The 13,276-nt window shown below is 37.3% G+C and overlaps 1 protein-coding gene across 1 annotated transcript; it reads right to left on the reverse strand.

Annotated features, from left to right (window-relative positions):
- Positions 1–5,445: 5,445 nt before the first annotated feature.
- On the reverse strand, positions 5,446–12,984 carry LOC136066755 (V-type proton ATPase subunit H-like). Its single transcript, XM_065771530.1, has 10 exons — positions 12,842–12,984; positions 12,485–12,587; positions 12,345–12,411; positions 11,422–11,493; positions 11,191–11,308; positions 8,790–8,951; positions 8,513–8,638; positions 7,956–8,081; positions 6,577–6,756; positions 5,446–5,928 (listed from the first exon to the last, which is right to left on the reverse strand). Exons 1-10 carry the CDS (start codon positions 12,932–12,934, stop codon positions 5,680–5,682), a joined length of 1,296 nt encoding a protein of 431 aa, XP_065627602.1. The 5' UTR covers positions 12,935–12,984; the 3' UTR covers positions 5,446–5,679.
- Between the last annotated feature and the right edge of the window lie 292 nt (positions 12,985–13,276).

Below are 13,276 nucleotides of genomic sequence, written 5' to 3' on the forward strand. Positions count from 1 at the left end.
GTCCCATCAGAGGCCTTATCAGTACTCAAGTGGTTCACTCTGATCAACGTTGCCCTGCCAAGGGGTTATATCCCCATTAATGCGGCCAGAGGGGTTAGGTGAATGCATTAAGTGCGAATGTGACAGCTTGCTCTGGGCTTGTCCCCTCCCAAAAGTTATCCTTAGAATGCCGAGGACGAACAGGTTCTCGGCGTGGGTTACAACAGAGGCTTTGTCTGACTTAGCCTTGGCTGGTCAGTCCTCCTCGGCGCTAGCCTTGGGCCTACTATGCGATGGGCTGTGGTTATCAAGCCCACGGGCCCCACAATAGCCCCTCAAAACCCTGTGCACGTTCCTTCGGACGGGGAGGAGGGTTTTGATACCTGCGGGCCCTCTAGACGAGCTGCCCCACTTCGGTTTGTGTTGATGCTGGCGGCTTTTTGACTGCCCGATGCGCGTTTCTAGCGTTTCAAGACTTAATGGGTGCCCACATTAAATTTTGGCGGCACCACGTTTCCCACTTTCAACGGCATAATCTTTTGCTTTTATGAGCAAGCGGTTACATTTGGGGAACCTAAGGGGGAGTATAAGTACCTGTTTGAACCGCCTGGTTTCATCATTTTCACGCTTACAATTATTGACGCGTATGATTTGAATCTGGTTCGACTTGTACACTATCTGAAGAGTATCGTATACTTCTGTAAGTCTTCTTTTTCTAGCGGCCCCAAATTTCCTTGATTTTACTCCTTCTTTTCTTCTTTTAGAACTTTTAGTTGTCTTTGGGGAATGGGTAAGTTTAAGAAGTTGGTCGAGTCCGACGAGATGATGAACAAATTCATTGTCGACTATGGAATACCCAATAATGTGAGTTTGAAGTACTGTGAAGAAGGGGAGTGGTACCTTAAGAGAGAGAGGGTGAAGTCGTGATCCCGATAGTTACTTTCGTAGAGGGAGGGATGAGAATCCCTATGAGGCCAGTGACCCTCAATTACCTTAGGCATTTTCGTTTGGCTCCTACTCAGTGTGCCGTGAATGTATTTAGGATATTAGGGTGTGTAGATACCCTGAATGAGAAAATGGGGCTGAGACTGACTCACCACGATGTGAACTGGTGCTACAACCTTCACCACCTGAGGGGTAAGACGTACTATATGAAGACAAGGGACGATAGGGTTCGTCTCATCCAGTGTCTTCCTGATTCCAATAAGGGGTTGACCCAAGACTTCCTCATAGTGTCGGGGGAGTGGCACAACGGTTTTCACTGCCTAACAGTAGAGGGGGAGTCAGGTAGGGCATCCGAAGTAAAAGACAATCTAGGTTTCAGTATTTTCAAGTTTTATGACTGCATATTGATTTGATTGAGTAACCATAGGAGTTTCATTCTTCTTTTCGCAGATCCGCACGCCTTTGCACGTCATTTCCACCTTGTTAACAAAGCGGACTTGGAAACTGTTCTTAGGTCGGACCTTTTCCTGAACGAAACTGATAACCAGTCAGAGCTGCTCATCAAATCCTCGGGTGCGACCCGGCTCAGAAATCATTCCCAGTCCCAAAGCATGTAATTAGAGCTCGTGATCCTCGGCTTACACAGATTACCGTGGTGGAGGACGGTTTTGCATTTACTGAGGGATCTTATATACCTGAAGGCATTCCGCTATCAGTTCCCTCTTCATCTCAGCAAGTAACGGTGGCTGAGGCAGGATTATCTAAGAAGGCAAGGGAGGTGGTTGAACTGAGTTGCTCCGAGGACGAATATAGTGTGTTTGACCTAGCTGATCAGTCCGAGGATCCCTCTGGTGATCTGGGAGACCTCATTTGTCCGAAGCCGATCTCCAGTCCCGAAGAGTTGGTACTCAAGCCGAGATGGGTTTAAAAAGACAGCCCCAAACCAATCTTCTTGACTTCTCGAGGGCGGTTCAAAGAAGGGTGGACCAGAAGAGTCGCAGCCCCAGCCTCCAGTACCTCCGCCCCAAATTTTAACTGTGCAAACTAGGTCGTCTTCTGCTCCCACAGTAACAGACCCTCCTACCGAGTCTCATGACCCGAAAAGGAAAAGACTTTCCAGGGTAAGGAGCCAATGGATGGGAGCAAATCCCATTCCCCGCCCGAGGAGGGTAGGCTTCGCAGGCCTCCGAAGCAACTGAAGCTCGGTGATCAACGGAAGAGTAAGAAGGCCAGCCAGCAGTCCGAGGCTCAAGCTGGCTCCTGCTGCCATGCTCCATGATCAGCCCCTGATGGATAACGCTTCGATGCGGGAGTCTCAAGGAGCTGAGGGGGCTCTCGTAGCCGAGGCCCTGAAAATCTCTTCTTCTTCCCACTGACATGGCCGAGTTAGAGAAAATGAGTGGGTCAGAGGTTGTCCTCGATTTAAGAAGTATCTAGGCATGGTGGGTCCTTTAGCACCTATTTACTTTATTCAAAGTTTGACGCTTAGTATCTTTCTTTCTCTTTACGGAGTTACTTGTTTTTATTGGCAGCTATCCAGTCCCTTTTCAGGTTAGGCGAGGAGGTTGATGACCATAGCAATGCCTTCGCGCAAGAGCGCGACAAGTTCCTGAGGCTGCCAATACTCTTAAGAGATCTGAGGCCGACCTAAAAAAGGGACCGATGATCTGACAGAAATGACGAAGGCCAGGGATACTGCTGTCTCTGACCTAGCCGTGGCCAGGAAGCAAGCTGAGGATCAAACTAATCGCTTGCAAGACGTTGAGGGTCAATTACAAACTGTCAAAGAGAACATTACCTATATGAAGGAACAGTTGACCAAGGCAATCCATGAAAAAGGTGTTGCCGAGTATGCAGACGAGGCCGTGAGAGCCAAAGACGGCGATATTTGCGAAAATAGACGCTGAGCGTTCTGTGAAAAAGGCAGAGGAGGATGCTTTCCCGATGGGGTGGCTAAGACTGAAGCCACCCTTTGGACTCAAGTTCTGCAGTGTGCAGGCATTACTGTTCTCAAACCTGGCATGAAGCCCTCAACCAAGTAGGGGTTGATATCTCATCTGATCTTAGAAGGGAGGACCGCCGAGGAGGACTGACCAGCCAAGGCTAAGTCAGACAAAGCCTCTGTTGTAACCCACGCCGAGAACCTGTTCGTCCTCGGCATTCTAAGGATAACTTTTGGGAGGGGACAAGCCCAGAGCAAGCTGTCACATTCGCACTTAATGCATTCACCTAACCCCTCTGGCCGCATTAATGGGGATATAACCCCTTGGCAGGGCAACGTTGATCAGAGTGAACCACTTGAGTACTGATAAGGCCTCTGATGGGACAGACGGCCAGAAGAGAGGCAAATGGATGATCAACAGATGGAATAAGGAGATAGACAGATGAAAACTATATAAGAAAAGCAAGTAAAGTAAAAAAAGAGAGGGGGGAAAAAAGGAAAAGAAGAAAAGGGTCTCCTCGACCACGGGCCGAGGAGCATCCCCCCATTTGTAAAGAAACTCTTAGTATTTTTTATAAAAGAAAGTTCATGCATGGTGATCGACGGTCAGCGCCTAAACCTTTCACCCACTCTCTACAAATTTATTGTTTGGGCTTGATTGGGCTGAAAACTCATTCATACTCTACTCAGGGTCAATCCAAACTGAGTCCCTACAATAAGAATTAAAAAAAAAAGTTATGAGTGGTTGAATTTTCAATTTTGTCGATTTTCATAAAATAAATAAATAAATATAAAAATAGTTTGAATTAATATTTATTTAAATGCATATGACTTGTAAAATTTTAATTTTAAAATTGATTAATAAAATTTTTAGAACTACTAAGGTAGTGAGGTGTAATGTTTGACACAATATGAACACGATACGATTTTTTTTGCCAATAAGTGTTTAATATAAATGGTTTTGTGTCAAAATAAGTCAACTAGCTTTGTTAGGATTAATAAATGGGCCAGTTCCATGTTGATTTGCTTAATCTTCAATTAACCTAAAATAACAAGATTAATTATTAGAGTTAACTTGTTTTGAGATGAATTTGTTTAAGTTGTATAAATAAGTGTCATTTTTAAGCAATATAAATTTCAATTTTAGATGTAGAATTAAGTAATTAAAAAATTTGTTTATCAAAAAATTAATTATTTTATCGGTGGGCTCTTTGTCAAAACTCTAAAGTCCCTAACGTTTTACCAAAGAAGGAGGGGCATCTTATTCTATTTTGTTTATTTTTATTTTTCTTAGATTATGTATTTCTAAATTTGAATGGAATTGCATTGAGTTGAAAGCAGAACATTTAGATTGTATACTACTATTAATATATTAAATGATATTATTATAAAATAGAATTTTGAGTCACGTTTTTATTTTTTCAAAATACGTTGAAGTGAATTGTGTTTGTGTTAACCAACACAATCAAATACCCATACCCCACAATTGTAAAATTTGCTATTATTTTCTAAATTGTCAAGAGTAACACACTAACCCAATATATAGATGGAGATACATGGAAGGAAAGAAGAGAATAGTAGATTGAAATGTGATAATTCAAATGTTATAATTAGGGATTAGAATGGAACAAGGTGGAGTTTGGATCGTGTGTGGCATTTCCTTGCCTTGTCTCCTATTTGGGGTAGGGAAAACTTGCACAAGATAGGGCAGGTTAGTGATATTTTATTGATCTTAATGAGATGACTTCAACATTAATGAGATAAAGATAAAATATAAAAAGAAATGACAACGGTGAGAATACTAAGAGAGAAGTAAAAACAAAACATATGTTTTGAAAGATAGTAATAAAATATGTATAAAAAAATTATAATCTTATGATTGTCATTATTATCTTATTATTGAGTTACGAAAATGTATTTAATTAATTTTAACATTTATCTACCTGAAAAAATCTAAACGAAACAGTTAAGTAGAAAAGCAAAGCAATTTCTAGTTAATAATTGCAACAAGAACTCTGATGAGTGATGATAAATTACTACAACTAAACAAATTGACTCGTATCTTATTTACTCATTTGAAAGCACGTAATCCAAACAAAGAAACAAATAAATAAAGCCCATAAGCTTTTTGCAGGTAAGTTGAACCTTCATAAAATTTCAAACAACTAACATCCAGGTTTAAATCTCCATCCTCCATCGTAACCATCAAATTTTCAAATAGAAAAATAAAATAAAATTCCTAGCAATGAACATGTGAGTCCATCCAAGAGAGATTCCTTAAATAGTTGATGCAAAATTATGTCCTGGTAAAGACGTGGTCCCCACCCATCTTGCCTCGAAGTTTCTTTGGAAATTGGCCTACTGGAAGGGAGTGATAGAGGTACATTGCTAAACTTGTGCTTTTCCTTTCAGCCGAAAATTTTAAATTCTTGTGCATTTCGGCATTTCCTCAACTAGCCTCTAATAATTTCAAGTCTGTCTCCCAACCAAATTAAGGGCATCATACAAAAACTTTCTCTACTGCAACTTTGTAACTCATAACCTTACAATCATGCACACACAAAAATGCATAACGAAAATGAAACCAAAAACTAAACTTTTTTATTTAATATTATGCCTAAAAATAATATTCCATTGTATAGGAGGACAAATTAATTCTTCAAACTCTTCCACAACTGAAATCTCCGACAAGAGAAGGGCGCTAGATGATAAATTACTAAAACAACAACAAATGAACCATATATGATACGGGAGCCAAAATACTCAGTATATGGGCTCAGAAATATACACCATTATTCCCCAAGAAAACTGAACTAAACCTGCAAAAAGCTTGCATACTTGGCACCCAGGAAAAGCCGTTGAATACAGAGCAGGGCGTTTTTGGTAACCTCAGGATTCTCATGGTTCATCAATTTCATCACCCTTTCCTTGGCCTTGAGGTCTGTCACAATAATCCGCCCAGCCGGATGATGCTGGATGAACTGTGAGAGATCGTAGCAAGCAACAGCCAAAGTCCTTGGATCATTTGATGTATCCAAAATTGTAATGAGGACCCTCAAAATCTGTAACAGAAGATCATACATTAGCACTAAACTTTTGTTATTGGACTGAATTGTCAAACTGAGAGAGCAATCATAAAACAAAATCTCAATTCTAAAAGTGCCATACAACCTCATGCTTTTCTTTAATGAAATTGTATTTATGCTCTGTAACTCAGTGGCCAGAACTATGGGGAAGTTGGTCGGAAACTATTTGCACACTAACCATTTTAAAAAAAAAAGTACCATATACCATCCATAGAAATAATGGTATAACAAAAATCACAAAAAATCAATACTGAGTGAGTGATTGTGTGTGTTTGGAGATGGTATATGGTGTTTTCGCTCCATACAACATCACATAGTGTGTGTCCACATACCATTTACTGAGTGTGATGATGCATGTTTGCTTGTGTTCAACATATCTACCAGCAAATATTGGTTCAAAGCAAGGTTCAAGAGGGGTCCCAAAGCCACTAGTCACAAGAAAAGGTTAGGGTTTACGTTTTTGGCAAATCCATTGGACAATATAGATTGTTGAAGTATTGGATGCCCCAGGACATAATATACCAAAAGGTAAACTATCAGTAAAACAATTGTTTAGTACTTACTAGCTTCTTTCAGAAAAGTAGTGGTAGAGAGGAAAAAATTGGGCAAGGGAACCTTAAGTACCTGGAAATCATTCTCTTCAAAGTTCTTAATGTTATCACGCCAAAACAAGTTATCTTTGTGCATAGGAGACCAGTCAAGTTGACCGAGGAGGACTTCTTGCTTGTACTTATCAAAGGAACTCAATTTCTTAATCTTGTCCTTCAGCCCTTCCTCTAGTTGATTCAGAGCCTCCAACAGGTCCTATGAAATATTACAAAATAAATTAGAAGAAAAGAGCACCATAGATAACATCATTGTGTATAAGAATTAAGATTATGACTCAGGCACAGATGTTGGTCATCTCACAATTCTCTTAGTCTTAGCAATTAGTATTTTCTCCATGCAAATGAAATGACTCACCTTAAGAATTCATAAAGTCATGTCATGATCTTGCATCCAATACCAAAATGAATGATAGCAGTAGAGAACAGTACACAATAGATTTAGAATATGACAAGAAAAGAATCCATTACCTAGTTAATAACAAATGTAATAAGATTTTGCAACAGTTCAGCAAAATGCAGAAAAGTAAATAATCACTAATAGCATCAAAATTGAGACCATCCCATCAAAGTTACCATGATGACACCCTGAACATCATAATTCAAATTTCCCACAATAGCACAACTAATCATGGTAGTATCCGACTTTCATATTTATTTGGTAAAAGGTAGATCCTTATTTCAATTTTTAGTATGAGAATAGTTAAGAAGCACATTCTGACTCTGTTCAATCAAATACTATTTAATTAGAGAAACTTATGAGATCTGTAGACTTAAATCAAGTTTCAAGGTACAGAATACTGGCTACCAAACAATAACATGGTCATAATATGATCAGCATAAAAGAAGAGGGTGTCCAAATGAATGAAAAAGTAACACAATTATAGATGAAATGAAAATATGCCCGCAATTTTTTTTTTTGATAGGTAATAAAAGGTAGCATTCTGAGCTTATAATTGGGGCAAAGATGCCTATAAATTGATTTGGTGATGAGCAACTAGAACCAATTACTGTCCCAGCAAAAGAAAAAGAGAAATTTAATTCAAGTTGTAACAAAGTCAAAGAAATGTGGATAAGAATACATGTTCAGAAGGGGAAGGAAAAAAAATTGTCCCATTTTTTACGCAAAACAATTGCCCTATATAGAGACTGTAGCAGAGAAAAAATATTGTAGCTTACGCCAAGTACAGGGTATAAGGAACTGGGTCTAGTTAAGTATACAATTTACAAGCTTTGTTCATGGACTGTTGGACAGCAATATTGATGATAATGATGAATTCTTCTACCAATTGATACTTACTAGAGTCAAGGTAATACCATAATAGTTGATTGTTTAATAGATTCATAATAGCAAATGTTAAATTCAATGGAAGACCACAGCAGACATAATTCTCTCACCTCATCACTCCATGCTTGTGCTTTCAAGCTTTGAACAATTTGTGGCAGACCATGGTCTATCATTTGAGCACCAAATGCCGCTTTGGAAAGCAAGTTCCTAAGGGTCAAGACAACAACTCTGACAACCTAGCAAGAATTGGAGAGCCAACATTTAATATCAGATATAATATATATATATATATATAGAGAGAGAGAGAGAGAGAGAGAGAGAGAGAGAGAGAGAGAACAATCTTTTTTAGTCAGTACATAATTGTAACTAGAAGCTTATATTACATGCATGAAATCTGCTTTTCAGACAACAGTGTGAATATTGTTCCTTGAGCCCCAAAAATATAAGAACAGACTTTTTTTAGTAGTAATTTTTATGTTAGGTAAATATCCATGCACCTGAGGGGATTTGCAACCCCATCCCCACAAACCACCCCATACTTATGGGGGAGTGGAAGTGCCATTTGGCCCAAAGGTGGCAATATAGGAAAGCTCAAAAAGTAAACTGCAACTTATAAACATCAACCAGAAAAGATAGTTGAAATGAACTCAACAGACCAAAAACTTACCTTCTCCTTTGTGGAACTCTTAACAACATCTATGAGGCGAGGCAGGGCTCTTGAAGTAGCCAAGTACTCAACCGCAGGTTCATAGTATGACAAAAGCCAAACACAGAGACAAGTTTCATACAGAAGCTGTAACAAAGAGAAGCAGTAATTTCAGGATTATTAAAGTTAATTTTTACTTCAAGAACTCCAAGCTTGCATGAAGGTACAACTAGGATGGAACAGTTTTTATTGGAAAAAAATTGACACTTTCTAGCCATCCAAAACAAGAAAAACTTACCTGAATTGATTGCTGGGTGGATGCTGGAGAAATTAAAGGAATGAGCAACTTCACCCCATCTGCTTGAACAAAGGAGGATCTGACCATGGGTTCCTTAAGTAACATAGCAAGGCAACTGATGGCAGTTGGGACACCACGACTAGGATGGGAAGGCTTCTTCAGCTGCATGTGACATCAGGCATCAGGACCAGGTGATGACTAAACCCTTTAACTTATACTAACATTAAAACCATAACAAAATAAAATGCAGAATTATTCAGAGGTGAATACCCTAGATGGAAACACTTCTTGAAAATGACACAATTGACGATACCACTAACTTTACTTATATCTTTACAATTTGTTGTGTTTTGGCCCGCTTTGATGAGTTTTCATTACGTTAAGTTTTACTTCAGTATTAGTGTTTCCTGGATCACTCAACAATATCCCCGAAAATTATAGAAAGAAGTAGATCCACAAGTATTTACCTAATTTGCAAACCAAATACACATACTACTGGAATTTTTTTCCTCCTTTTTTGATAAGTGAAATGGTGGGCGAGTGAAAAACATGCCACTGGAAATATTTGTACAACTTCAAGCCTTTCACTATTTTCTTTGTATTTCCACCTCCAGAGTTTCTTTACATTCACATATAACATGAGCAAGATTCAGTACACATGTTACCTTCAATATTGGACAAGAACCAAGAGCTTTTAGATATAGAGTGTGGAGTTTTGTGCTAGCATGCTTAATGTGGACTTTGAGGAGGGAGAGAAACAGAAGAACCTTTGGGGGAAGAGAGCTGTCAATAGAGAGGGGCAAAATTGATGTTTGTTAGCTCTTAACTCCATTGGTTATTGGTAGATGAGGGTAGACCATCCAATGTTTTAGACTTTGTTGATTCTTTGTATTTTGGTTGTTCTTACAATTGAGTATACAACCCAGTCTGCATAACTGTCTCCAGGAACCGTTATACTCTTTTTCTTAGTATTTAGTACAATTTCTTGTTACTTTTAGGAGGAAAAAAAAAAAACAAAAGATCTTTTTTCTTTAAAATGTTGCAAATTCACATGTTTAAACTTAAGTCCATATATCTACATATCTAGCTTATGCAAGAATGTGCATTTGAAAAACAATTGCCAAATTTGACAAGTTGATGTATGTAACATTATGCTATCCTTGGTATAAGTTTCTCAAAGAATGTCCAATAATCCGTGTTTTTCAAATGACATTTAGACATATATACGCAGATGGCATGCATTAATGGATCATAAGGATCAGTTGGATCTTGGAAGCATTGCTTATTCATATGCCGTTTGATTGGTCCTTTGTGTGGGGTCTTACAAATAGCAACACTTATGGATTTTACAGAATCATTTCTATTTCGTCCATAGTTTTTTGTAATTCTGTTACTTATCAAAAAAAAAAAAAAAATTGTAATTCTGTAAGGTCATGGAGTGCTCATCATCTTGAGCATGATGTAATCTACTTTATTAATAATGCTTATTACTTACCAAAAGAAAAAAAAAAATTCTACACTTGTATCAATAAGCTGTCAAATATGCAAAATATCTATCTTTTGTATTGCCTCAGGAGAAGAACCACTGAGCTATACACACTAGACTGCCTCGAGACAAGAAAACTAAAGTAGTCTAATGATAATAGGAATGCAAAACCTTTCTATTTCCGGCAGATATGACACACAAGAACAAAATTGAAGACTTTGGTTCAAAAATTACACGATTACTTACTTATCAAAAAAAGAATTACACGATTACTCGTCTTTCAACTTGAATGTTAATTGCATGCTTTAGAAAACTCTTAATGCGAAATGTGGTATTTAGATCTTTAGACGAGAAACTGAATGTAACAAGACAAGACCACTGTTGTCAAACATTCATGCAAACAAAAAACAAAGCCCACATCAACTTAGGCAGAATATAATTTCATATGCAATACAAGTAAAATTAGAGCTGCACAATGTGTGAAGTTCTTATAAAACTTCTCTGAGCAAAAATTGAAACTAAATGAGGAAAGAAAGCTTTACAAACCAGTACGATCTAGCATTAACATTAATACTACAAAGGCATTGTTTACACTATAACACACTCAACAACATTGGAGGGATGTGACTGGAGGATTGCATAAAAACTAATCCTTTTTGTTTTAAAGTGGGAAAAAAAAGTGACATATCACTATAGTCCATCAGCACAATAAGGTTTGGTTTAGCTTTCTAAAGGTCACAGAGGTAAGTTGTAATTAGGGCACTTCACAGTGAGGTAAATTGAAATTAGCCAATGCTCTTATTAGCAAAGCCCAGGCAACTAATTAATGCTATTGGAGTCTACAGAGGAACTGAAATTCCCAAGCATGAGCCTTTTTGTATGCAAACCGCCTACAAAAAAAAGATGTATGCAAACCTGTTCACAAAGCCATTCTACCAATCCTTGCAATACATCATCAATAGAAGTGGATTTTTTCTTTGAATTTGAGGCTTCTCCATTTGCAATGATGCCATCCTGGATTTTTGGCCTAGAACTATAATCACAGAAAAACAAAAGAGAGTCACAGTTAGCAAAAAGGTATGGCATACATTAGTTAATTTCAGAAAATTTGCACTTCACTTTACAGATGGATCACATTTTATATACCTTACTATTAAAGCAACTATCTTACAGCTCTTCTCTTGTATGAACCAATTACCCTTCCATAGCAATCTGAAAGTGAACAAACATTGGATCCTTTTAGATTTCATCAATTTGAAAAACACAAGAAAAACAATCAAAGAAAACAATCACCAAAATGTCCAAGAGTGTTGTTGAGCTACTTTATGGATGGAGGAATTGGTTTGGTGAACCTTCTTTATTTGTTTGGAATTTAGTTTCATTATGCCCATTGAGTGGCGGGAGAGGAACCAGTATACTTTTGAGGATGTGGATGCCTTCATTGCTCAATTGAAATTGTCTTTCCTTAGAACCTTGTTTGAATGGTCTTGTGTTTTAGGCCATAGTGAGATACATTTTATTGTAGAATCGATTGATTCTCTTTCTTTTAGATTGCAATTATCAAATATTTTATCTCTTTTGGTCTACTTTGTGTATATTCCTATGTGCATATATTTTGTTTCAATAAAAAACTTTCATTACTTATCAAAAAATATATATTCCTATGTGCATATGGTTATTCCTTTTCTTCAATAGAATTTTATTACTTAAAAAAAAAAAGAGTACTTACAGCTACAAATAATCTTTGAAAGGAGGTTGGCTTCATGATATGAAACTTAAAGAGAAAGCAAAAGTTACGAGAAAATTCAGCTAAAAACCAACTCAAACAAGAAAGGAAATGTGTGTAATTGAAGTAGAAAAAGAACTAGTAAAAATACCACTTTTAACACAAGAAAATATTCCATGACTCAAATTTTGATTATGACATTCTTGGAAGAGATGCATCAATTAGATCATTTGGTAATTCGATATATAATCCACAAACACATACACCAGGGGGGGAGGAAGCCATAAACACAAGTGCATACTGCTTAACACTCCAAAACGTTTAGTTCACAACTTAACTTAAGAAAGGTTCATAAGTATCTTCACTGGCAAGAGACTTGTCATGGAAAAATCTTGCTCTTTTTGGGTTTGCTGTCAAAGAAAATAAATGATATTAATTTTTTTATATTATATACATAATAAAAGACCAAAATCTTCCAATTACCTGTAAGCATTTCATCAACTAACGCCAGAACATATTCTACAGTTTCCTCCTTATAAATGTCACGTAAAATGCTAACAAACACCCGAACATAAGCTGGACCATCCTGCCACATTCCACTTGTTAATATCATTGTAAAGCAAACACAAGTCATTCTTGCACTCTGATACAGGCATAATTTTCAATGAAAATTATGGTTACACATCAAAAGTATACAATAATGTGGTTGTAAGGTATGAGGAATATAAAATTATTTTTAAAAATCACAAGATAAAAGAGAAGGTCCAAAGATTCTGAATATTATAAAATTTGGCAAAACTAATACCCACTTCAAAAATCATGACAGCAAAGAAACATTACATCATCCAGAAGTTGTGCTCTATAGCTTTCTGGTCTATTATCATAACGCCTTAGCAGCTGAAGGCTTGTTCCTGAGATGAGCTTAGTCGTCATGTACGTCTCCCATGGTATGTCCCTCTTCAAGACCTAGACAAATGGAAGAATAAGTTAATCCAAGCAGATATCTTTACCTAATCAACTTATGTAGATAACGAAATGTTCATATTAGATTAATAAATTAAATTCTATATTGAGCAGGGCAATATGGGTGCAACACCACAACAGATTACATGATCAACAATTAAAAAAAAAATTCAAGCGTAAACAGGTCAAGAAATTTTATTCTGCAAATTTCTCATTCTGAGGAGGAATATCTGTTTTTCAAGGAATTGATTTCAAACTAAATCAAGGTCCCTTTAGCTGATCCTTCACTTTCCTTTTATTTTTTTTCCTTCA

The sequence above is a fragment of the Quercus suber genome, unplaced genomic scaffold, assembly GCF_002906115.3.
Source record: "Quercus suber isolate HL8 unplaced genomic scaffold, Cork oak 2.0 scaffold_45, whole genome shotgun sequence".
Taxonomy (NCBI): domain Eukaryota; kingdom Viridiplantae; phylum Streptophyta; class Magnoliopsida; order Fagales; family Fagaceae; genus Quercus; species Quercus suber.